Source organism: Gavialis gangeticus, unplaced genomic scaffold (genome assembly GCF_001723915.1).
Source record: "Gavialis gangeticus isolate Ggan-Ray unplaced genomic scaffold, GavGan_comp1, whole genome shotgun sequence".
NCBI lineage: Eukaryota > Metazoa > Chordata > Crocodylia > Gavialidae > Gavialis > Gavialis gangeticus.
This window is the reverse complement of record NW_017729016.1, coordinates 19077268-19100796: the sequence shown is the minus strand read 5'-3', so window position 1 is coordinate 19100796 and position 23529 is coordinate 19077268. Positions and strand designations below refer to the sequence as shown.

Here is a 23529-nt window from a genome sequence, read left to right as displayed (position 1 = left end):
CTGAGAAGCAGCAGGGGCTTGTAAGATTTTACAGGCCAGAACTAACAGCTTGGAGTTTTAGCCCATGTTACATTTTCAGTGTCCTGAGCTGTTAAATGAAAAGTGCATTGGCAAGGCACCGTGAAATTTCTCAAAGCCAAAAATAACAGGAAGCTTGTGAGTAAATCCTTCCCCCACCTTCCCCGCCAAATAAATGTACCAAGGATACAGGCGTTCAAAAAGGATTCTTTTAATCAGAGGCAAGTTTGCAAAAGAAGAAGTAACTTTTTCATACAAAATAGTAGAGTGGTGAGGGTGAGGCTAACAACAGGTGTGGAACAAAGAATAAAAACCGGAACCCCCCCCCCCAGCCCATCAAAACAAGACCCCAGAACAAACCCTCTAGAAAACCCCAGAGTAAAAGCAATGACCCAATTACTGTGGTACACTGAAGAGTAATTCTCAAAACTAGGTGTGCAACATTGGTCCTACCTCCTAGACTGACAGCAGACACATCAAATGACTAGATCTCCATCTGAAAAGGAGCAAGTGCTTGGGTACAAACTTGATGCACGGTTTTCCTGCACCTTTCCGGCACCTGAGAACCACAGATGGATCACGGCACTGCCCACTGTTCAATGAGTTAACACACATGGTTATGATACTACTAGTGCAAACTTTCCATTCTCCCCATTCGCAAACCACCAGTACTAGGCAGTCTTCATTCCAGGCCGGTACTAAGAGAAGCAGGCACCCGTGGAGGTTGCCTTCGATGTCTCCCAACTGCGGTGGATCCCGAGGGGCTAGTCAACAACCCAATAGATCTGAACTGAAAACCACAAGTCTCCCGGCAATTGTGGCTAACCTCAAGGAATTACTAAAATGTGCCTGCGGCACTTTGGAGGTGTGAATCACTCCTTACCCAAATGTGTCCCTGGAAGCTCTTCCCATCCGAATCCATTGATTCCTCCCTGGTCTGTCCCATAGTGTGTTTACCGGGGCTGACTTTCTGCTACCAGTAGAGGGAAACCCCATATGGGGTGTAGGGTTGACAAAGCAGCACAACTGCTCCTCAAGTGATCTCTAGTTACATTACTACGTCTTTGATCCAACCAACGATGTCTCTGATGCAAAAAGACCCGTCTGGGAACATGCGGCGCGTGTAGCATGAAGCTGGCATAAACTGAGGTCCAAAGGCAATTCCAGCCACAACACAAAGTGTTGGCCTTTCTCCACCCAAGATGATCTGGTAGTGCACATAATGCGTCGTTTGCTATCTACGGTGGAGAGCTCAGAAAGCAAGCAGGGTTTGCAATCGTGTTCTCTCTGGTTTTTGGGACTTAGCTGATTTCTAGTGGGCCTTTCAAAGGTTTGGGGTTTTTTTTTCATATCATGATAAATTCCTTTTCTGAAATCAGAGTACCCGTTCCAGACTAAGATTTCTAAAGAGCAAATGGATGAAGCCAGCTGCACAGTGGATGTATAAAATGTGCTACTTCTGCTTCCACTCCAAAGAACATATTGGAGCGCCTTGCGCTTCCCTCAAGAAATCCACTGGGTTACAATGATGAGAATAAATTACACCTTCACATAAGGAACCAAAGGCAGATTTTCTCGCTCTGACCCAACACTGCTGCAGCGTTTGATGATCACCTGGGAGTCTGGAAGCAAATTAGAGCTCAGCCAACCTGGAAAATGTTACAGGCTTGTATTTTAACACTCAGGGAAGGGCAAAACAGTTCTCCTTGGGCAAAGACCCAGGTTCCTTCTTTTAAAAATATTCCTTCTTGTCCTAGGTGGCAGCAACTGCTCCCAGAAGCAGGATTGCAACCCAGATTGTGATTCCTTTAGCAATTATTGATGAAACTTTTCACCCGGTCCCAGTCACATATGCCCTCCGGTCCCTCCCCACAGGCTGTGCGGCAAGGTGTTTCCACCTGGCAACTCCTGGCCAGGAAGGAAAAAAAGCAGGAGGCTGGCATTGAATAAAGTGAAACAGTGCCCTCTTCCGTCTCTCCCTTAATTCTGCAGCACAGCACAGCATGGATAATCGACAGCAACCATGTAGTATTTCAAGACGGCGGGGTGACATCTGGGGCTTGGCAGGGGCCAGCACTGCTTATGAAACAGAATCCGAGGTTAAGAAAATATACATTTAGAAGTATACAAAATTATCCCAAAACAAGGCTCCAAGGGGATTTATCCATTTGTGCATTTTTGCAACAAAGCTAATCAATGAAACGGCTAACTTGAGATTTAGGTCTGAGGATGTCAGTGGGTTTTGGTGACGTTAACTGAGTGCTTCATGGCGCGTCTGGGTCTTGAGGTGGGTGGATAGTTTTCTGTACTGTCTCACTGTGTGAGCTTGGATATATTTGACGGACATCAAAGGGGAACATGCTTCTATTAAGCTCCTCTAAGAAATATCCCTTTGTGCTCCTCTGTGGACTTGGTAATGATCCTGTTTTTGTTTCTTAAATAGATCCACTAGGGAGAAAAGATAAAGAAGAAAAAAAGTCCTAGGCAGATGTTTTTAAATGGAAGCTTTGATTTTCAAGACTGTTCAGCTCTTCTAAACAGCAAGATGGGAACAAGGTGGGTGTGATGGGTAGAGGGAGTGAAACATGACAGCTAACACTTTAAAAGTCATATCTCAAAGTTATGATTCCCAAAGATTACAGCTCTGAAACAGGGCTCTCTTGTTAACTGACTGGGTGCTTCTTGCCAGATTATAACAATTTACCTTATTCTCGAGTAAAGAAAACCCAACTCTTAATTATATTTTATAAATACAGCATGCTAACGGCAACCTATGCAACACAGAGCTTCAACGTCTATTTAAATCTCACACATGGTTGGGGGGGTGATACACAGCTTTTCCATTTCATTAGGGATTGGATAGCCAATGCTATGTGCTTCCACTCAGTGGATACAGTCAACCAAATACATGTGCATGCAAAACAGAACAAAAAGCAAGGTGACGGTGATGTGACTGGGGAGCGTAGAATGGAACAGAAACTACCTAAAAGAATCACGCTTGACGCTTTTATTTGGGAGGCAATGGGAAGACGAGAGCTGTCAGACAGCCCATGCAGGACCTCAGCCAACTTGCTCGAATTCCTTGCAATTCCTGCGGCAGAAATCCCCAAGAAGAGAGAAGAATTCCCTTCCCCTCGCATCCCCTTCCTTTCACCTGTACTCCCGCTTGTGCTTTTTTTTTGGTCCATTCCCCTTATCTTGCATCCTTAGGAATGGAAGTTGGGACACATGGGGCCAGCAGCACCCCCCAAAGGGCTCTCTCGGGGCTCGCCTTCAGAGTGACGGCGGCTTCAGCGACGGGCGCACCTGCGTTCCTCGGGCATGGCTTTGGGAGGAAGCTTTCCCTGTGTTTGGATCGGAGCCCTTCCAAGCCGCAGATCTACCCAGAAGGGTCTTGAGACATGCTTCCAGTAACATTATCCTCAGAGCTGCTGCATTAAAATTCCAACAATGGATTCAACTGCCAGAGCAGCTACATTGTATAAACATTTCTGTAGAAAAGAAAATAGCTAAAAAGGCATAATCTCACACAGGAAATAACAAGGCCAAAAAACAAAACGAAAAACAAAACAAAAAACCAACCCAATAAAAGCTCATGTGTGTCATTTTCCCTAAGAAAGAAAAACAACCCAAAATAATAAATTGCAAATAAATTCTTTTCAGTTCATTAATTAAAGCAATGTCCATATGGCTTAAGAGAACAGTCAAAGTGCACAGCACGGCAGTGGTATCTCGCCATGTTCTCTGCTTCTACATTCATCTTCACAGTAAGTTCAAGCCCTGCTCCTTGGAGCAACCCGTGCGGTTGGGGAAGGCTCCTTCCTCCCCAGGGGCACGCCTTAGTCCCTGCCTCTTCAAGACGCTTCCCATCCGAGGAATTGCGGAGAAGTATCTCAGTTTCAAAAGCCTTCAGTGGAGTTTTTGGTTTGCAATCTCTCTCTTCCCTGGAGCGTTTGAACGTGAATCCAGCACCGAGGCCGCACAGCGTGTGCACGGAAAGCGGCCAAGCTCGGCGGCTGCACCAGCGGGTACAAGCTGTGCTCAGGCTGCCTGCCCAGAGGAGGCACTGAAGGGTTGTGGATGCACTGCACCTAGTCAGAGGTGCTCATGCCAGGTCTGCTTCGAACCTGCCCTGAAGGGGCACTGGCAAGTGCTGGCTGTAACAATCCCTACTTTCCTTTTACACCTGCCTGGAGGGCCATTGGCAGGAAGCAGCAATACCAATGCTACAGCTGTTGCACGCCTTTGCTACGAGGAGAGGGCCAGGCAGCGCCAATAACAAAGGTAAGGCTGTGCCCTACTTGCCGGGAGGGGTGCGAGAGGTGCCAAGTTTCATGGGTGTTCCTCAGACCTCTAAAGGGAACTGCCAGAGAGGGGCCGTGCCGCAAACAGCTGCTCCGGCGTAACCTTTCCAACCCCCCCGAGCAGGAACGACTATAAGACGGGAGCATTGCCGAGTCCCAAGGCTGGACTGGGATTCTTTAAATCACTGACAGCCTCCACTTGAGCAAAACAACTTGCCAACAAAACCCGCAAGAGGCCTTGGGGGTGGGGAGGAGGAACTGGCTGCAGCTCCATGGGTCAAAAAAAAAGGGGCGGCACCAAATAGACTGGAAAAAACCCCAAAGAAAACCCCTCTCCTTTCTAAAAACCGCTGCCACAGCACACAGCCGGCCTCTGCGTGTGCACAGGGGAGTTCACAACCCTCGTGTCTGAAAACCTGCTTCACTTTATTCAGGAGATGTCTGGTTGCTTTTCTCATGTACAAAGCTGAGCAATCAATAGAAGGCACCTGTGGACACCAAAACTCACCCCCTCAGTGCGATCGGCCTTTGCATTAAAAATTTTTTTGTGTTTGTTTTAAAAAAACGAGAGAAGATAAAATTCAAAGAAACCCAGGTAAGGGCACGGATCAGTGTGCAGCACCGCAGAATCCTGTCTGAGCTGGGGGCGGGGGGTGCTGAGCTTTATTGATAGGGTAGGACTGCTGTGATAATCACAATCCAATTAATCCATTAGCAGGTTCTCCAGCTCATTAATTGCAACCATCAGACCCTAGATTCCAGCTCATTAACTGCAACCAATGGATCCTACATTTGAATACTTTCCCCTCTTGTTACTTTTCCTTATTTTTAACAATTTACAATAGCAACAACAAACTGACCCCGCGTCAAAGTAACTTCCCGGCTGCTTCAGCCAGTGCTTTTTCCAGCTTTTTCAAACCATCTCCGCTAACAGAAGCTCTGGAGTGAGACTATCCGAGGAATGCAACGAGCCCAACCTGACCAGGGTAAGAAAGCAGTAAGATATATTCATTATCGAAAACACCAGTCGTGAGCCTATGGGCAGGAGTAGCAACACCACTGAGACTAAGCTAATCAACTGGTACTCCTGACGTGGAGGTGGAATGGCAACGAGCAACGGGGGGGGGAGAATTTTCCCATCTTTTTTATGTGAAAAAAAAATGTTCCCTTTTTCACACTCCTACTCAACCCTGATGGGGGAGAAACTGGGGAGGTTTGGGGGTGTTTTCTTTTCCGATCACATCACAAAGTCACTCACGGCATCCATGGAATTCACCTTCTTGTTTGGAAGGGAATAGGGTGGGGGCAGGAAAGAAAAGAGAAGACCATGGGAGCTGCTTCATAAAGCAGAGTTACAAAAATCAGTTAAAAAAACCCCTACTATTCATATGTGATTAAAACTGTCACTTTTCGGAATTTTTTTTTTTTTTTTAAACAAAAGTTCGGCTAGTTCAGCTCCACATTGTAAGAGTTGATTGTCTTCAGAAAAATAGACTCATTCACGTTCACATCCGCTCTACCCTGATAGAGAAATTTACCCCCAGGCCACTGCACCGGTCACACACACAGTCACTGTGATGGGTTGTCCCGATCCCCGCAGGAGCTTCGGCTGTGCTGTTTCCTCCCTCACAGTGTCAGACAAAGGAGGAGAACCCTGTCACTGGAGTCCGTGAGCCAGGAGCGGGCTGTCCTGTGGGGGCGTACACCCCTCCCGAGCTCTGTGTTGTGATGACAGTCTGGAAATAGGGCTCTGTTTCACTCGCCGCACACTCCTCATACCTGTAGGACGCTGGGTGTTTCACACCCTTTTGCTGCCGCTTCCAGGAATTGTAGTAGGTAGGGTCGCTCATGTAGTGGTTCACAAAGGAGTGCTTTGGCAACTCATCTTCATAATCGGAGTCAGTGGCCTGCAGCATGAGAGAGACAACTGTTAGCTTCCTTGTCTTTCTAAGAGAGAAGATACAACACAACTAGGATTATTTAGTTGGGAGGAGAGGAAGGTGTAGGTTGGGGAAGGCGGGTGTTGATAACAGTCTCCAAATACCTGAAGGGTGATTATATGGCGCGTGGAGAAGACTATTTTTTGTGGCCACAAGGGACAGGACAAGGAGCAATGGTCTTATACTGCAGGAGGGGAAATTTAGGTTGGGTATCTAGAAGCATTTTCTCACTGTGAGAGTGGTCAAGCTTTGGAAGAGATTCCCTAGAAAGACCGTGGAGTCTCCATCTTTGGAAGTTTTTAAGAGCAGGTCAGACCAACACTTACCTAGGATGGATTAGACAGCGACGATTCTGCCTTGAGCAAAAGGTTGGGCTAGATTGGTACCGGGCCACAAAGGGTTGGCTGCCAGACCAGAAGTGACCAGCATACTGCGGGCTGGGTATACAAAAGGGTTGGCTGCAGGTCTGGAGCATGCCAGTCATGCCAGACTGAAGTATGCTGGTCCCAGACTGAAGTATGCTGGTCCGCGGTCTAGAAAGTTTGTGAACCACTAGACTAGATGACCTCCTGAGGTCTCTTCTAGCCCTATGGTGCTCTGACAGCACCAACTGATACAAGATGAATATTCATAGGTCTGCAGGCTAAATGCAGCACAGTAAAAATAGACCCGTTCCTCATTTAGCACAGTTTAGTGCAATCAGAGTGGAAGTCCTTCCCCCTAATGAACACTTACAGTAGAAGATACTAGAAAATCTGTTCTGATTCACTGAGGATCATGGCTGTAAAAGTAACTAGGTTCATTTCAAGAGGAGATGCAAAAGAAGGCAAAGATATTGCAGTGAAAGGCCAAGTTGCAATCACTCACTCAGATATTTCAGTTTCAAGGCAGGTAAAACGTTGATGAGAATTTTTCTGTCTCTGTCTCATTGCGGTAGGCAGGAAGTAAAATCAATGCAAACCTATTGGGTGCCTATACATGTGCTCTGATGTGTTCTACTTAGAACACGTCAGAGCAGATTCGATTGCGGTGCTCTTGCTAGAGTGCTTCACTGTGCCTCACTGTCACATGTATTAAGCATCCTAGATTTCAAAATGGCAGCGGGGGGGGCACTTTAACTAAAACTGATCAAATGAGCACCCCCGTGGCCATTTTGAAATGTGGGATGCTTAGTACACGTGACGCTGTGGTGCTTTAATTAGAGTGGCTGTTCTAATTAAAATGCCCGACCCCTGCCCTCCCACCCTGGACCACGTGTATCAAGAACCACGGTTTTAGGCAAATTTACTGTTCAGTGTTTATCAAGGCAACAGTGAGGCACCAAAACAGTGGTGAAATGCTTCCCAGGAAAGGCTCATGTTACACAGAGTCTGTGCACTCACCATCAACTAGATGGACACTTGAAGCTCCTTGGGGAGCTCCCATAAGCTCTGTGAGTCAGCCCGCTGCTGAAGTGTTGCTGCTATTATCCGGAAGACAGAATCTTCATTGGTTTGTAGATCTCGTAAGATCAAAATGAAGCTTAGCTGAATGCATATATATATTCCACGTATGATATACATTATATATATACCTATTTCCCCTTATTTCTGGCTACCTCCATAATGGACATATCAGACAAAACAGAGAGAGATTTGCTCAACAGTTTCCTTCATGTTTTGGTTTCTCAGTGTCTTTGGGCTTATCATGCCAAAACTGCTTTCCTCTTTTTGAATAGTTATCTGGGGCTCTGCTGAAGGTGACCAGATATCATACTGCCCTAAGAAATACAAGAGATAGGTGGAAAACTTGAGAGAGCATGCAGATTACAGGGGCTGCAATGGGTTTTAAAGGGGTTGCTTGTCCATATCATCGTGGCCCTACACAGCAAACACATGGCCTCCTAGATCCCAGCACAACTGCTGTATCCTTAACCAAAAGCCTTTTAAAAACCACCTGTTAACAGTCCCAGAAGAGCCAGCTTCACAACACACTGTAATTATTTAAAATGGTGACATGTTTTCCATCCCTCTCCTGTCTGCATGGCTTCATCTGCATAAGCAAATTCAGTGCCGGTTTCCCAGCACCAGAGAGCAGACGGGTCTCAGGCATTTCTCCACTGTGCCGCGAAACTCATTGCAAAGCAGCTTTTCATAACACAAGGACATTTTGCAAAACTTTCCTTCTGTTCTTTGCTGTGGCTTGGCTCTATCAGAATTATTTATTATTTTATTATGTATTTATTTAAATTTCAATAATAAATGCTTATATGGGGCTCTGGGCATCCTGACACACAATTAATATTACAACAAAATCCTTGCAGCATGAAATAATTATTCCAAAAGGAACTCGCTGCCTACAGAAACACTTCCCTCCACCATCCTCATCTTGTGAAACAAACCCTCAGCTCCCTCCAAATGCCAGATCACGCAGAAGTCTCTTGTGGCGTGCCTGGAATGTCATCCAATTTGTGCCCTCTTGCATTTAAAGAGGGGTTCCAGAGTCTTAGAAAACCCTGGCAGAGCCACCCCACCTCTTTTGTGATATGACAGCATGATACGGGGCAGGGGAGAAGTTATCCCTCAGGCTTTATAGTGTAGCCAACACTTTAAATTCTCTTTGCAGCCAGTGCAGATCCCAGACCAGCGGTATCCCATAGTATCAGTGAAATGCTCTGCATTCAGTACCACCTTAACCCTCCAAATGTTTTAAGATGCAGGCCCATCTAGAGGGCACCACAATAAGTTAATCTCAAGGTAACACTACCATGGATAGCAGTGACAAGGTCTGCATCTGGAAGGATAGGTTGCAACCTCCTTGTCCAGGGGTTTTCAACTGGGGGGTACGTGTACCCCTGGCGGTACTTGAGATGGCCTCAGGGGGTATTTGGGAGTGGGTACTGCTGCTGCCGGCACTTCCACTGCTACTGGCACAGTCGCTGATAGGCTGTGGGGGACCCCCGTTGCCAAACGACCACCGGGGGACTCCTGCCTTCTTGACTGGCCACTGGGGGTACACTGACCCAAAAAAGTTGAAAACCCTTGTCCTAGTCAGCTGCGGGTGACCATGGGTGATCAGTGCCACCTTAGTCAGGGGGGCATGTGCCCCGCCAGCAACCAGTCAGCGACCAACTAAGGGAAGGGGGGAAATCTCACCGACTGGGGTGGGGTGTCCCCTGCAGCTGATCATGAAGTGGCCGTGGCTGCTTTTGGAGAGCGCTGCAGTGCTCCCACTCCCTGGCCGGTGCTCACATGGAGGGCACCGGTGCTCCCACCTGCCTGTTGCCTAAGCAGCGAGTGCGGCCAGTCAGGGGGTGCACAGGCACCCCTGTGCACCCCCTATGCATCGCCACTGCGGGTGACGGAAGTGTCACACACGGGTTGCTGCTGTAATATGATTATTCAATACCAGCTGGGTCTGGAATGACTCCAAAGCTGTGAACTCGAGAAAGGATGGATGGGTTCCCACAATCAAAGGGCATGACCACCTCTGCCATATTCTCCGAATGTTTCACCCAACCCCTCCATCTCTTCTAGAGGTGGCTACAGCCATCTTGTTCTCAACCACACCCCAATTTTAATGGGGCCCTGGCTAAGGAGGTGAATTGGACAAGACAGAGACATGCTGTTGGACGCCATTTACACACTGAAAACACCGATCTCATTCTCACCACTCCTTACTAACCTGGAAGGCTCTGCATACTTGCTGAAACAGGGGGGCTCCCAAAAACTCTTCAGGAAGAAAATCAATTACCCACAACTACCCTATAAGGTCTGTCCAAGAGAAAGCAATGAAGCCACTGTAGAACAGTACTGCTGCTCCTGGAAGGCCCACACATGACTGATTCTATAACACTTGTATTCAATAGCATCGATGGAAGCGGACAAAACTAATCATACCAGCACGGTCACTTTTATCTCCAGCATCATCTACCACCCCAACCAAAGCAGTCATTGCTAAAGCCAAACCTATGCCTTGATTGCCAAACATCAAGGAGACAAGGTTCAAAGCACTGGAGACACTAGGGGAAGCGGTGTAACTAGGCTGCTGGCATTTGAAGCACCAAGTCTTTTGGACTTGCTCTGAGCAGAATCAGGTGATCACACATTTCAAACCACACTGGAAGGCTGTGTCCTTATAATTGTCTCCAAATCGTTAATCTAAATGATTAATAGCGAGGGTGTACAGACAAGGCTAGTGATTTTCTAGACCTGATGCTCATGATGCAATGGCATATATAACCCAACCCTTGTCTACACTTGTGCCAGTGCCAGCACTGGTGCTGAAAAGGGGCATGCCATTCAGATAACCATTGAGTCTGGCACGGTTGTTAAGTTCACACCTGCAGAAATTCAAGAGTGGCTGCTCCTAACCCATCCTGGACAGATGCCCATCCAGCCCTTTTTTGAAAACCTCCAGTGAAGATGCCATAACTTTTCTACCCTACTACAACGCCCGTAGGCAGCTCGTTCCTTCTCTGATTCCTCTTACAGGCAAGACAATTTAATCCATAACTACTGGGCTGTAGTTTAAATCCACCGCTTCTCGTTCTGCCATCTGTGGCAAGGAAGAACAATTTTTCTCCATCTTCTTCATGGCAGGCTTTCAAGCAGTCGAAAACTGCTATCGTGTCTCCTGCCTTCATCTCCTTTCCTCCAAACTAAACATGCCTAGTTCTCTCAACCTTTCCTGCTATGGCTCCTCTGCCAGCCCCTTTATCATCTTTGTTGTCTGCGTCTGGACCTTCTCCTGTTTCTCTCCCCCCTTAGCACTGGCTTGGTGTCTACAATCCATTTTCTTTGCAGAGTCACAGTTGCTTAGGGCAGGGATCGTTCTGCCTGTATATACTTGCAAAGCATCTTCCAGACTCTGGACAATATAAAATAAGAAGCAGCATCCTTATTGGTTCACTTATAAGTAATTCTCTGAATTATGGTCCCAGGCTCTCCTCTCTGCTGAAAAAAACAGACTTTTAGGGTACATTTTATTTCTCCTCCTGCCCTCCATTATGATACAGAATGCCTGTACCACAGGATCTGTTTTTGGAGTGGTTATATTCTTTTTAATACTTCACAACTATTGACTAAATAAAACTGCTGCAGGGTGGGGGGGGGTTGTTTGTTTTTTTGTTTTGTTTCCTTTTTCTTCTGTTCGGTGCAGTCCTACATTGTGCCTATGAGTTTGTTACCTAGGAAACCTTTGTAGGCTGGAATTTGATTGGATGTGCTGTCAGATTAGAATCTGACAACCAAAGGTGCACGGATGCCCGTGAAGCAGCAAATAAAGAAAATGACTGACAATTTAAGTATTTTATTGGTAACATGAAAGGCAGAAATGCTGCGAGGAGAAAAATTAGGGGCCAGCGGTGCGTTTAGTCCAAGGGCCAGCATTACAGGGAATTTGAAAATAGTTCTGAGTGGCACATTGCTTGGAAAGGGATGGGAGCAGAAATGTTCTTCTGGGTTTATTTCTAATAAATAATACAGAGAACAGCAGCCCTTGCGTGCAGGAGGTGCTGCCAATGCCTGCCGGAGAAATATGAGCAGACTCACTAGCAACCTGTACCAGCACACGTGCAGTCCGGAAAGTTTCCGCCACCCCCATTTCTTTGACGCTTCTTCCTCCCTGGCCGATAAATGACAAGTCACACTGCTCAGTGCAGGTCCCAGGGCCAGCCATCACCTCCCCCTGCCGGTAGGTTAACATGCTGACTCCCTATCTGCTGACAGTAAACGAATCAGCCAGTATCAGTCGAACGAGAAAGCGAGAGGACAAACAGGCATGGGGATTTTCGGTGGAGGGTAGGTTAGCCATTTGCTTAGCAGGCTGCCTATCGCTGGCTTCCAAATCACGGCGAATGAATCCATTTACGCTCAGGAATTAATTTGAAGTGGAAAATATCAGTATATGGCATTCATAGAGTGGAAAAGCCACCATTCTTTTTTTACTGTGCAAGGCTGCTGAGAAGGTCACTGCCGTGCTAGCATTCGGCGCTGTCCAAACCATTGTCATCGCTGGGCGGAGTATTTGAGTTGGGAAAAGCTCTAAACCGAGAGCCCGAAACAAGCAACCTACCCCCCTTCCCAGCCTCTCGGTGGATAAGGAGAGAAGCTGGCGGCATCACTCAACTACTCTGAGCACGGGTAGTTCATCAAGTGATTCCCCGACAACTTCATCTCCTTGGCTCTTCATGTTAAAAAAAAGAAAAAGAAAAAGAAAAAAAAAGCCTGTTGTTAGTTATTATTTGGCACTTTACTGTCTTATGGCTGTATTGCCCCATCTGCTCTGCATGCCAATTAAACCATTTCTATCTCCCCAATGCTTGGCTTCCCTGTCATGGAGCGCCTAAGTTGATCTTTCTGATAAATGCATAGCAGAATGCAGCTGCCTACAGGTTTCTTCCCTTGTTTGCCTCCTTGCTCTCCTCCCTTGGTGCAGAGCCGCGGGGCCCCCTGAGAGCCGCGTGCTAACAGCAGGGATTCAGTCTGAGAGTCTCTTACGGACTTGTTCACATGTCAGCAACCCCGTGGGAGCTGGCGGGAGTTTATTTTCCTTTCTCCCTCCTGCAAAACACTTGACACCTCAGGCTAAGGGGTTAAAGCAGAAATGCAAGACGATGACATCTTAGCTGAAAGCAAGTCTCAGCCGGCCAGACACGCTGTATTAAGTGGAATCCAAGACACACCGAAAGAGGCACCCGAGGAAAACGGCATCAGAATATTCTTTGCTGCAAAGGACAGAGCTTCTGCAGTGCCCTCATGGTAATGAGCCCTCTTTTAATTCTCTGTATCACAGAAAATCTCGCTCTCTGCTAAAGAAGATGGAGAGGCTGAAATGCTGGGAAGCCTGAGCTTGTCTCCAAAGACAGCCTGTGAGAACAAAGCCTAGAAGAGCAGAAAACACAAACAAGGAGGAGATAAAAGATGCACCACTCCTCGAAAATAAGGTGTTCAAACTGCCTGCCCACCCCACCCAAAGTAAACAGCAATTGCAGACTGATCAAAAGGCAGCATCTCTGATTGCTACCTCTGCTGGGAGCCCATTACCATTTTGTGCCTTAAAGCGCTCCCCAAGAAAAACAAGGAAGCATCAAAGAAACTGTGCAGAAGGGCTGTGCAGCTAAGCGCCAAGGAAAACCGGGCAGTGCATTTTGTTCGTGCACAAACGTGCGCGCACCGACATGAGCACGGAGGGCTAGGATCTTGCTAGGGGCCCCTAGGTTCTACCACAATGCGGAACAAATAGATAATAATGTTCAGGGCACGGTTAAAATTCACTGTCCTCTGTCCACACTGTACAGCCTGCACATGTCTAGGGTAGAAGCAGACCCCCTCACTGCACCCCCACAGGGTATTTTTGTGCCCAATCAGGAAACACACAATATTGAAAATATTGAAATCAGAGTCAAACAGGGGAGGCACTAAACTCACAATCATGTTCTGCTATCTGTATTAAGGGCAGGTTTAATTCTGGGTTGTTGCAGGGGATGTGCCCATTAATAACATGGATTTGAATCTTGGGCATCACACAAGGAGAGGCTGGAGCTGCAGCAAGGGTTGCCCGCTGTACGGAGGGTCAGTCATAGGGCAGCACAAAGCAGCGGTCTGCCCACAATAATTAACAAGAGGTGAGAGCCAGGTAGCCATGAAAAGCAGCTGGAGCTGCAGCTGCAGATGAAATCTGTCATCTTTAACCATTTGCTGCTTTCAGTTTATCCTTGCTGGAAGGGTCAGGCTTGGAGCGGTCTGGCCCACTGCTGGCTCCTTGTGCTGTCAGCCCTGATTCGTCAGGATTTCAGTTGACAACACACAATTTTATAGACACATTTACCTTTTCTCATGCTCCTTAACGCGGCCTCTAAACCAGGCTTTTAACCCAGAGTGGTTGCTGCATTCCTGCAGTGTGAATGCTTTGTTTCTCCACAAAGAGAATGCAAGATGGAAACCAGAGGACTCAAATGCATAATATCAGCAGAAACTACTATCTTCCCTACACACACAATGTAACAGCAAGCTGAAAGGAAGGCAGAGCATCCTTGTAGTAAGAACACAGGTTGGGGAGTCAGAAAACCAAAATCCTGGCTCTTGGCATCATTTTCTATGCGACTACTGGCTAATCCTGCAAGCATCAGTGCCTCAGGTTCCCTGGCTGTAACAAACCAGCTGCCCTACTCCCAGGGGTGTGTGGAGGCTTACTTACTGCAAGTATTACTGCAGAGCTTTGAGATCTTTGAAGGGAAGGTGGAACAGAAAAGCAAAGAATTATTGTTAAAAAGGAGACTGCTCTCCTTAACCTTAGTGCTGATGGGAGCTGCAGAGCAGCTGTGAAGGAGATTCACTGTGAAAACTTCAAGCCATATGTGCTTCAGTCTCATGATGTGAAGTTCATTTCAGATGACTCTCAGTTCAGGAGATACATGCAGGGGGCTGGTTACATCCTGACATCTCCGTGCATGTGCATTTTTTTCCAGGAGCTTCAAGGTTGCAACCCCAAAAGGAGAGCAGAATACTCAATGCCTAACTGAGAAGGTGCTGTACAGCTTGACCGTTTGCATTTGCATGCTATCAGCAACACTGGGAGATTCTGAAGGACCTGATGCAGCCAGGCTGTGAACGTGCAATGGGTAGGAACTGTTCATTACTCATCACCATAGCATTCCAGTTTTGTAGGCGGACAAATGCTGTTCTGCAGGGGACGAGCCATGAGAACCAAATGCCTGAGGTCCCCAAAGTACTGTGTCTGCACTGCACCAGTGGTAGGTCTGGGGAGGGGAAGGTGCAACAGGGTTGAGCAACCCCCACCCACCAGAGTTTGCCTGTAGGGCTGCTATAGGTTTGTCCCCAACATCTGCCCTTGAGCCCTTGGTCTCCAGTGAGCCTGGAAGCAGCTGCCGGACAACAAGTCTGGGAGCAGCTCTATGAATAAGCCTCCAAGTCTGGAGCCCATCAGTGGACTTGGGTGCCCAGGGTGTGCTCAGCTCTATCCTCTACAAGGCTTGCTGCTGACCCAGGACAGAGAAGGACACCTGATTTTCGAGACCTCCCTCTGGCCAGTGATGAGATGGGCGAGTTCAGGGACTGTGCAAGCTCTGACACTTGTCTAGTGTGGGTGTGTGTGGGGGGGGCACTCACCTCTGACTCTGACACCTCCATAGGCTTCTCGTTCAGTCCCACGCTCTCACTCAGCACCGCCCCATTGTACTTGTTGCAGATGTCCTCATCGGAGTAGTGCAGCCCACCAGGGCTTGGACGAGGAGGGGACCTGGAAGAAGACACAGGGATAGTGTATGGGATTTCTTTTTAACAAGTACCATACACATGCTAAAATCCTTTCCATACCTGACAGTATCACCTTTGACGTTCCTGCCCCCTCTGAACAAAAGCACCATCACTAAGAAACTTACCTCATCCCTGAAATGAAAAGTTCAGCATCTATGCCAGGCCACGCTCTGCTCAGTCTCTGATCAGTGATCACAGCACTGACTATCAGAGGCTGATATCACAATCAAGGGCAGGGATTCATAAATTAACTCAGTATTTCCACCAGATCCTCCAAGCAGAGGTCTATCCCAAGATCCTATTTGCTTGTTCCATGGTAAGTATGAAGCTAAGTACGCAAAAGAAACTATGGCTAACTCTGGAAGGTGGCATCTCCCTTCTTACCTTGTCCCATTCTTCTTGGAGAACGTGCTCTTGACATTTAGGTGTCTGCTGTTGAGCTCCAATGCCGTGAAGCCTCCATTATCCAGTGTAACAGTTTCCTCTACGTTAGAGATGCTCTTACCTGGAGGTAAACAACCAGTGGTTAGCTGGCAGAAGGATGCTGCCTCAGTTATGTGCAAAGAAATAATCTAAGGAAGCACCAGAAACAAGGTGCAAACCTATCATTCCTTTTATTGCTACTCCCAGGCTCTGCAACACTCTCTACCTTCTTTCTCTATGGCAGAATATCCTAGCATGGAGGCAGAGAAGTCAGCTGGGCAGGAGCAGGCTGAAAACAGGATGAGGGCGATGCTGATCGAAGCAAATGAAGAGAAGGATAAAAGAAGAAGGCAGGTGATAGGAAGGAATGAAACTAGAAAGAAAGCCTGGGTGGATGGTGAAAGGTAAAAGAGATTGCAGATGCTACAGGGAGACAAATCATAGGAACAAGCAAAGTAAAGAACAAAGGACAGGGGAAGCGGGAAGGGGAAGAGAAAGACGTAGCAAGAGATTTTCCCCCCTCTGGCTTGTCCCAAAGGCTTGAGCTTTGCTGATGTCCTGGGCAGGAAGACTGGTCTCTTATTGCCACTTTGCTACAGGCAGGTAACGTTATCCTCAGCTTCAGTTTGAATGCTACACTAGGACTAGGTGGGAACATGGATATCAGAAGGGAGAGGTCAAATCTGCCTTTTCATGTCTGTCTTCCAAATAGAAAGCACAACTCGGAGGATGAGAGACTTTTTATGTGCTGGGCATAGGGATACGTAATAGCATTAGCCTGGTAAAATGCCATGGCATGCACACATTTAAATCCCCTGGGACTAAAAATCTGATTTACTAACACTTGTTAGAAGTGAATTTACACAGAAGGAATAAATCCTTTCTCTTGGGCTGAATCCCTGGACGTGCTCACGGAGGCTCTTCTATCATCTATCTGGATGATACCAGCCCTTCAGCATTACAGGAGCTGTGGCCCCCACTGCCCACTCTGGCTAATTAGCGTTCATTTTGGAATATGCTAACATCAGGGCATTCACATAGCTCTTTCCTGGGAATAGCTAATGTCAAAGAAACATGCACAAAGAACACTGCAAAACTGATTTTCAAAGCTCCAGAGCCAGGGGTGACCTGTGCTTTGAAAGGGGAACATTTGCCCATTTCCAGGGATGGGACAGGAGCTCCTGTTTCCTCTGAGAAGGTGACAGTTAAAGAACATTACTAAGAACAAATTAGAAGCCTGGGACCCAGAATACACTTGAAATTCAAACAGTCACAACACCTGAGGCTAACATCTGAGGATGTGAGTTATCTTTATGCTATTTATCATATAGATGGGCTGCAATTTGCTCCCAGCATGGGCAAATTCCCTAAATATATACAACATGCAACTTTTCCTCTGGAAGCAGCAGCTGGAAATTGGAGTGTGCATTATATCCCAGAAAAAGATTCTCTGGCACTGGGGTGAGACCAGAAGTAAAATCTGCAGCGAGCCACAGACAGTAGAGCAATGAGCAGGCTCAGCTCCCTAGTGGCTGCTAGTCAGTGGGTATGTCTACATGAGGGGTTTACTGCGGAGCTGACTAATTAGCTCTGCAGTAAACTCTCAACATCTACATGTGCAGCCCTATTTGGCTGCCATAAACTAACAGACTGCAACAGAGTTATTTAATGTGCTGCAACACATGTGTAGATGCTGATGGGGTTGGCTGGGACACAAAGGCACTTCAGAGCGGGGACTGCCTGCCGACTAGCCCCACACTGAAGCACCCTTATGCCCCAGCCAGCTCCTCTGCAGCATGTTGGACCAGGCAGGAGCAGCCCCAAGCTGTCAAGCTCACCCCCTGGGGCCCCTGCCAGGTGGGGATGCTCCACCCTGGCTCAACATGCTGCAGTTCTGGGCACTTGTTAAAATGCAGTGCCCACGAGCAATAAATTCTGGCGTGAACTGTGTTGGAATTGATTGCTTTGAATTAATTGCATGGGGAGATGCACCTAGTTACTTACTATAAGGAAAGATCTTTCCCCCTGCATTCTGCCTTTCAAAAACAAAGTGTGTATTATATTCCAGGGTGTGCTGTATGCGAGCAAATATGGTACTCGTACATGGTTGGAAACATGGAGCAGCAAAAGCCATTTCTATCAAAACGGAGATCTGATTTATCTGCTCCAGCCAAATAAAATAGGCAGAATGAAAGATAGCACAGCTGCTGAAACAGAGCATGTTCCCACTCCCAGTCTCTTCAACACCTAAGAGTACATCCAGGATGTAGGACGAAGTGAAATGCAAACATCAGCCACTCACCCGTGCTGCAATTCTTATATTTCTTGCTCTGCCCATGCAGGACCAAGGCAAATGCCACCAGCAAGATGAGGATCAGACTGGAAAGTGCCATCACCAGCAGGAACCACCACTCCTCATAGAAAGGGGTTTCTGTTTGTGCTACGAGGAGAAAAAGTGCATCATTAGTGCGATTATGTCGCCCGAAGCCCCTTCAGCAGCTCCTTCATTTCCCATTGAAGTTGGTATCCAATTTAATCACAAGAACTGGAGGGCTTAAGAGAAGGGGTTAGTCCCAGGTGAAGACGCTCCCTTACAGTTCTCCTGATGTGCTCAGGCTTCCTGACTGCTAGTGCCCCGATATTCGCTGTCTCTACATCTCACATGTCATCTGACCTGCAGGAACTCCACTGCTTATTTTAGTTGAACCTATGCAGGACAGCATCTACCTGACCTTGCACGACGCACACCCAGGACCAGTGAGCTATCAGCGTCCATACAATCAGAGAAAATGAAGGGTGGAAGGGACCTCAGGAGATCACATCTAGTCCAACCCCCGGCTCAAAGCAGGGCCACCCCAAGGCTTTGTCTAGCCAGGTCTTAAAAACCACTCCATCCCCATGCACCTTGAATCAAGCATCTAACAACCCGGCTCTTCTCTTCTTAGCTCTCCTCTTGTTCACACACGCTGAAGTTACCCAGTCCTACTTGGCCACTTCCCTGCTCTTCAGAGCTTTGAGTCCCATGCCTGGCTCTCGTGGACTCCACAAGTCACCTCAACCCATCTGGCCTCATTTTCCCCAGCTGCAATACAACACTTCCCTTCCCTGACCAAGGGCTCTGAGATCCTTGGTAAGCACCACTCTTATTAATATCAACCCGTTATTGCCTTTATTCTCAGATCTCAACCTGGAGAGGCAGCATTATTGCAGACCCTCAGTGGTACAGAGCACCACTATAGTCAACGAGGTAGAAAAATACCTGGTAGGAGTGGCTAGGAAACCTACTGTAGTGTGGATGAATGCAGGCTGTTCAGCCCACACTTCTAGCTTCCTTGTACCTGCAAGGACTGTGCTTTCCTGCCCAGAACCTTTGGATCTGAACCCACCCCTGCTGGGCACCTAATGACTGGGCCCAGGTTCATGCCAAATTATTAGAGATTATGTAGCTGTGGAAAGTATCTGCAGTTCCTCTCTGCTGGGAGGGCAGCACAAGCCAATAAAGCCCTAAAGGCATGTAGAGAAGGCCAGGATGGGGGATGAAGAGATTCAGTGTAATTTATACCTGTCTGTGCCAGCTAAAGTGGCCAGCCTGCAATGCTTTATGGCTTTTATGCCTGCACTTCTCAGTAGAAACCTCTTTCTTTAAGCAGCAATTGGAGATAAACCTTACAACATCCAAAGGAGGTGAATTAAATAGTTCTGCTCAAGTGGAGAATTACAAACAAGCAATTTATTTACAAGGAGCTGCCTGTGTACCCTGTGGGGGGAACCACTCCTGGCTGGAAGGAGGGGAGCGGCTGACGGGCTTCCAGCTACACAACAGCCTTTTCGCGTTATGCCACACACTGTGCCACCGCAGAGGGAAGAAACGGTGGCTCCTGGTATCTGGTGTCCCTACCACTCTTGTGCCTGGCCTGGAGACAAAAGCGAGGGCGCTGCTCACCCTGACATCCATCGGCTTTCCTTACGGCTGAGCGATTCGTCGTGCAGGAACTAAGCACAAAACCCACGCCCCCGTGATGGTGAGACTTGCATTTACTTCTCCTTCCTGCTGGCAAACTGTTGAACAGTGTTTATGCTTTGCACTCCAGGAGCAGAGAGATAAAAGCCACTCCACATCCTGGATCACTGCCAGGCCCTCAGGAAGTGCCCGAATTTGGAATCACAAAGGCACTTTTAACAGGTTTTATTTTTCTGCTCCCAGCCTTTTGCTGACTCCGCAGAGATGAAACCCTCTGCCCAGGAGCAACTGGGAGCGGAAGGCAGCGTCTCAGCAAGGGCACGGAGAGACTGGCGCGGAGCCTTGACAAGGGCAGAGTCTCCTACTGCACAACAGGCCATCCGATTCCAGCCGCGCACACACCAAAGACACTCAGCGAGCTTCAGTGGAGGTTGCTTCTCAAAGTACTTACGGCCAATTACCTTCCGGCTGGCACTAAGCCGTCAGCCCTGAGGCTGGAGGGATTTCTGATGGGGTTTTGACTATACCATTACATCTTGCACACAGCCTGGTGCAGCTGGCAAAAGGGTGCATGAATACCATCAGCAGTTTTGCTCGTGTGGTCTTAGTGTCTGATCCTGGGATGGGGATCTTCTTCTTGGCTTCAGAGAGAGGGCTGGGGAGAGCTGCATTTAGCTAAGTGGAATTGCCAACAGGCAGGATACAACTTTCTTTGCTAGTTAAACACCTGGCACCCTTTTCATAGCAACCTGCAAGGTAACAAACACATCGAGTGTCTATCCCGGGAGACTGGGGGAGGAATGAGAAAGAGAGAGGAGGAGGGAGAAAGGGCCACCTCACCCGCCACACATGCTAAACAGGCATGCCTAAACACACGAGAATTGATATGCATGATCCCCATTGCCCCCTAATGAGTGTATTTGGCAAATGCTCAATTGATGTGCACCTGCTGTCCATTAGAGCAGCTTCCCATTGAGAGGCAGGCCACTGGACTATCATCAGGCTGTGCGATTCACCACTGCGTCACTTCAGCATCAGCCCAATTTCAACAGCACAATGCTGGCATGAAAATGAAATAGTGCAGGCCCTCACTGCTTTGTGTACGAAGGGGTCTGGTTTCTCTCTCCTCTTTCCCTTATAAAGAAAGCCCAAGGGAGAGGGTATAATACAGAACACATGATTACCCGATATTGCTGCAGAGGGAGTGCTCGGTTCTCCATATCCAAACTCATTTACAGCTACCACCCGGAATTCATAGCTCACCCCCTGTTTCAGCTTGTCCAGACTGACTGTGTAGGAGGTAGCACTGCGGGGGATGTCCTTCACAAATGTATCCCACAGCCCTTCATCTAGGAAAGCGGCAAGAAAAGTGCATCATTAGCAGCGTTGCTGTGTGATCTTTCTCCTGCTCTGTGAAAACGAGTTGCTATTGATCATGTGTTTCGACATTAGGCAATTTCCATGAGTACCTGAACCACTGTTCTCCAACAGCGCAAGTAAACCCAAAGCAATGAGGTACGCTACTAAGTCACAATCATGCTAAGTTGCGCCTGCTTTTTACACTACAAAGTTAGCGGCAGGAACCAAACATCTGAGCTGAGCGTTGCACGCTTTTGTAGACTTCTGTTTGAGCATGAAATACAGGAGCCCTACATGGGAGAACAGAGAACTCTGCACCATATTGTTTGCTTCATAATATTAATAACAACAGTAATAATCATAATAATGACAGTGCCCCGAGTCTCTTGTCTTGCAGATTGGGTAACACACCAGGAAGAATTTGTCAGGGAGAGTGTGAGATGCGTTTCGGTATCAGATTTCTATACAGAAAGATTTGTGCTAAAAATTATAAAGTTTGCTTTCAACATGAAGCCTTTAAAGGGATCAAACATGCCCATGGACCTGGAGTCTGATGAAATCCCTGTCCTGCAACCCAGATGTGCAGGTTAATAATCTAGCTATTCAACAGCCATACTAGCATTTAGATTGAGAGCTATTCACACCTGCTCCCCCCATACAGGGTTCATACTCCTATGCTCATCTGAAGCACAATGCAAAGATGCAACAACACAGTCACTACTAGAGACTGGAAAAAATGACAACTAAAAATGCCGCTCGACAATTTTGAACTTGGGAACATTAAGCTACAAAGCCTCTCTTCCAGACATACTTGGGACCCGCAGCTTCTAGTGACAAAATGTAGGTACCAGGTGGTAGAGTATAGGGCAGGGTCCAGCGTTTATTGCTACATGAGTGTTCAAACTGCACTGTTAAAAGCAATGGGTGAGATTCTTACCTGGTGTGAACTGGCATAGCACTCAGGCTCTGGCCCATTCGGTGCTGTATTAGATTTCTGACTTTAATATTTCGGTAATGAATATTCATTTTCCCCTGTCTGTCTTAATGACAGTATAACAACAGAGCAGATCCATTTTGCATAAATATCCTTTCAGTGCAGAAAATGCTTGTATTGGAAGAGGGCCCTCTGCGCTGAGAGTCTATTATGCCTGTTACTGTTTCAGACTCAAAGTGCTATCAGTATATCAGTAAAGCAAAAGCCAACAGCGTTATCATTAATGACATGTTCCAGTGCTGCATTATCAGGGCCAGAATCTGTCGGGATTTACACTAGTGTAAGTCTGGTGAAAACCAGGCAGGGTTTCCAGAACGGCACTACTAGAACAGAGCAGAATTTGGCCCATAGCCTATTTCTTTACAACAGGGAATAATAGGGAGAACTGAGTGATTTATGCTGCAGGTGTATTTCCATGTGAATGTTTTAATTTTGCCATCAGTAAATATTGGTTCAGTAATTTGTAATGTGCCGGGTGTTTCACATCATGCACAGTGACTAACGACCTCCAGACAGCATCTTTTCTGATCAAGATGATTGGCAGTCCCAAGTGGATACTTGAAGCAGGCTGAAAATGTTATTGTTCTGTCCACATTGGAGAAATACTAAAGAACAATAAAAATAGGTAATTTTTCTGTCATGTTTAAAATTCAGACCAATGCATTATTCGCCAGCATGATCAGAGTGTAATGAAGTTATCATAATGTACCACTGTTATGTATTAGTTTTTTTTACAATGGGTATAAAACAGGAGATAAAATATTGACTTCATTTTTACAATGCCGTGTAAAGCTTGATTATTTCTCCCATGTAAAGTTACAGTGCAATAAAAGCAAGCTTGGAATTTTGTTTACTTGAAGTGGGGGCGGCGTGGATGCATTTTTGAAGTCGGCTGGCTCCAGCCCCCAGTGCTAAACAGGATGCCTTGGAGTCTATAAAGTATTCTCGTAATTACTAAAACTTCATGAGTTTTCATAAACACACTTGTAAACAGTGATAACAGAATTTCAGCTCACTATGAATTGTCTGAAAAGTAATTTGCTTGCCCTGAGAATTGCTTCAGTGCAGAGAAAAATAACAGAATAAAAAATGATTTTTCCACCACTAATTTCAATAGAAGCAAACCCTGCACTCTCTTACCATTTTTCTTAAATTTCCCAGGAAATCATTTACATTCAGAGTGGGATAAAGGTGGCAAAGCTGCTACAGACAGCTCTCAAGTCAGCCCTGTTCGGCATTGAACGGGAAGCTGTGCTCAAGGGCGGGGGTGGGG

At 47.1% G+C, this 23529-nt stretch overlaps 1 protein-coding gene across 1 annotated transcript in view; it reads right to left on the bottom strand.

Annotated features, from left to right (window-relative positions):
* Nucleotides 1-213: 213 nt before the first annotated feature.
* SDK1 (sidekick cell adhesion molecule 1) overlaps nucleotides 214-23529 on the bottom strand; it is a 551260-nt gene continuing 527944 nt past the window's right edge. Inside the window, exons 41-45 of the mRNA XM_019512615.1 lie at nucleotides 21088-21252; nucleotides 18245-18382; nucleotides 15904-16024; nucleotides 15373-15502; nucleotides 214-6229 (exon numbers count right to left, since the gene is read on the bottom strand). Of these exons, the coding sequence (XP_019368160.1) occupies nucleotides 5957-6229; nucleotides 15373-15502; nucleotides 15904-16024; nucleotides 18245-18382; nucleotides 21088-21252 (827 nt within the window). The 3' untranslated portion in view covers nucleotides 214-5956. The remainder of the gene's footprint in view (nucleotides 6230-15372; nucleotides 15503-15903; nucleotides 16025-18244; nucleotides 18383-21087; nucleotides 21253-23529) is intronic.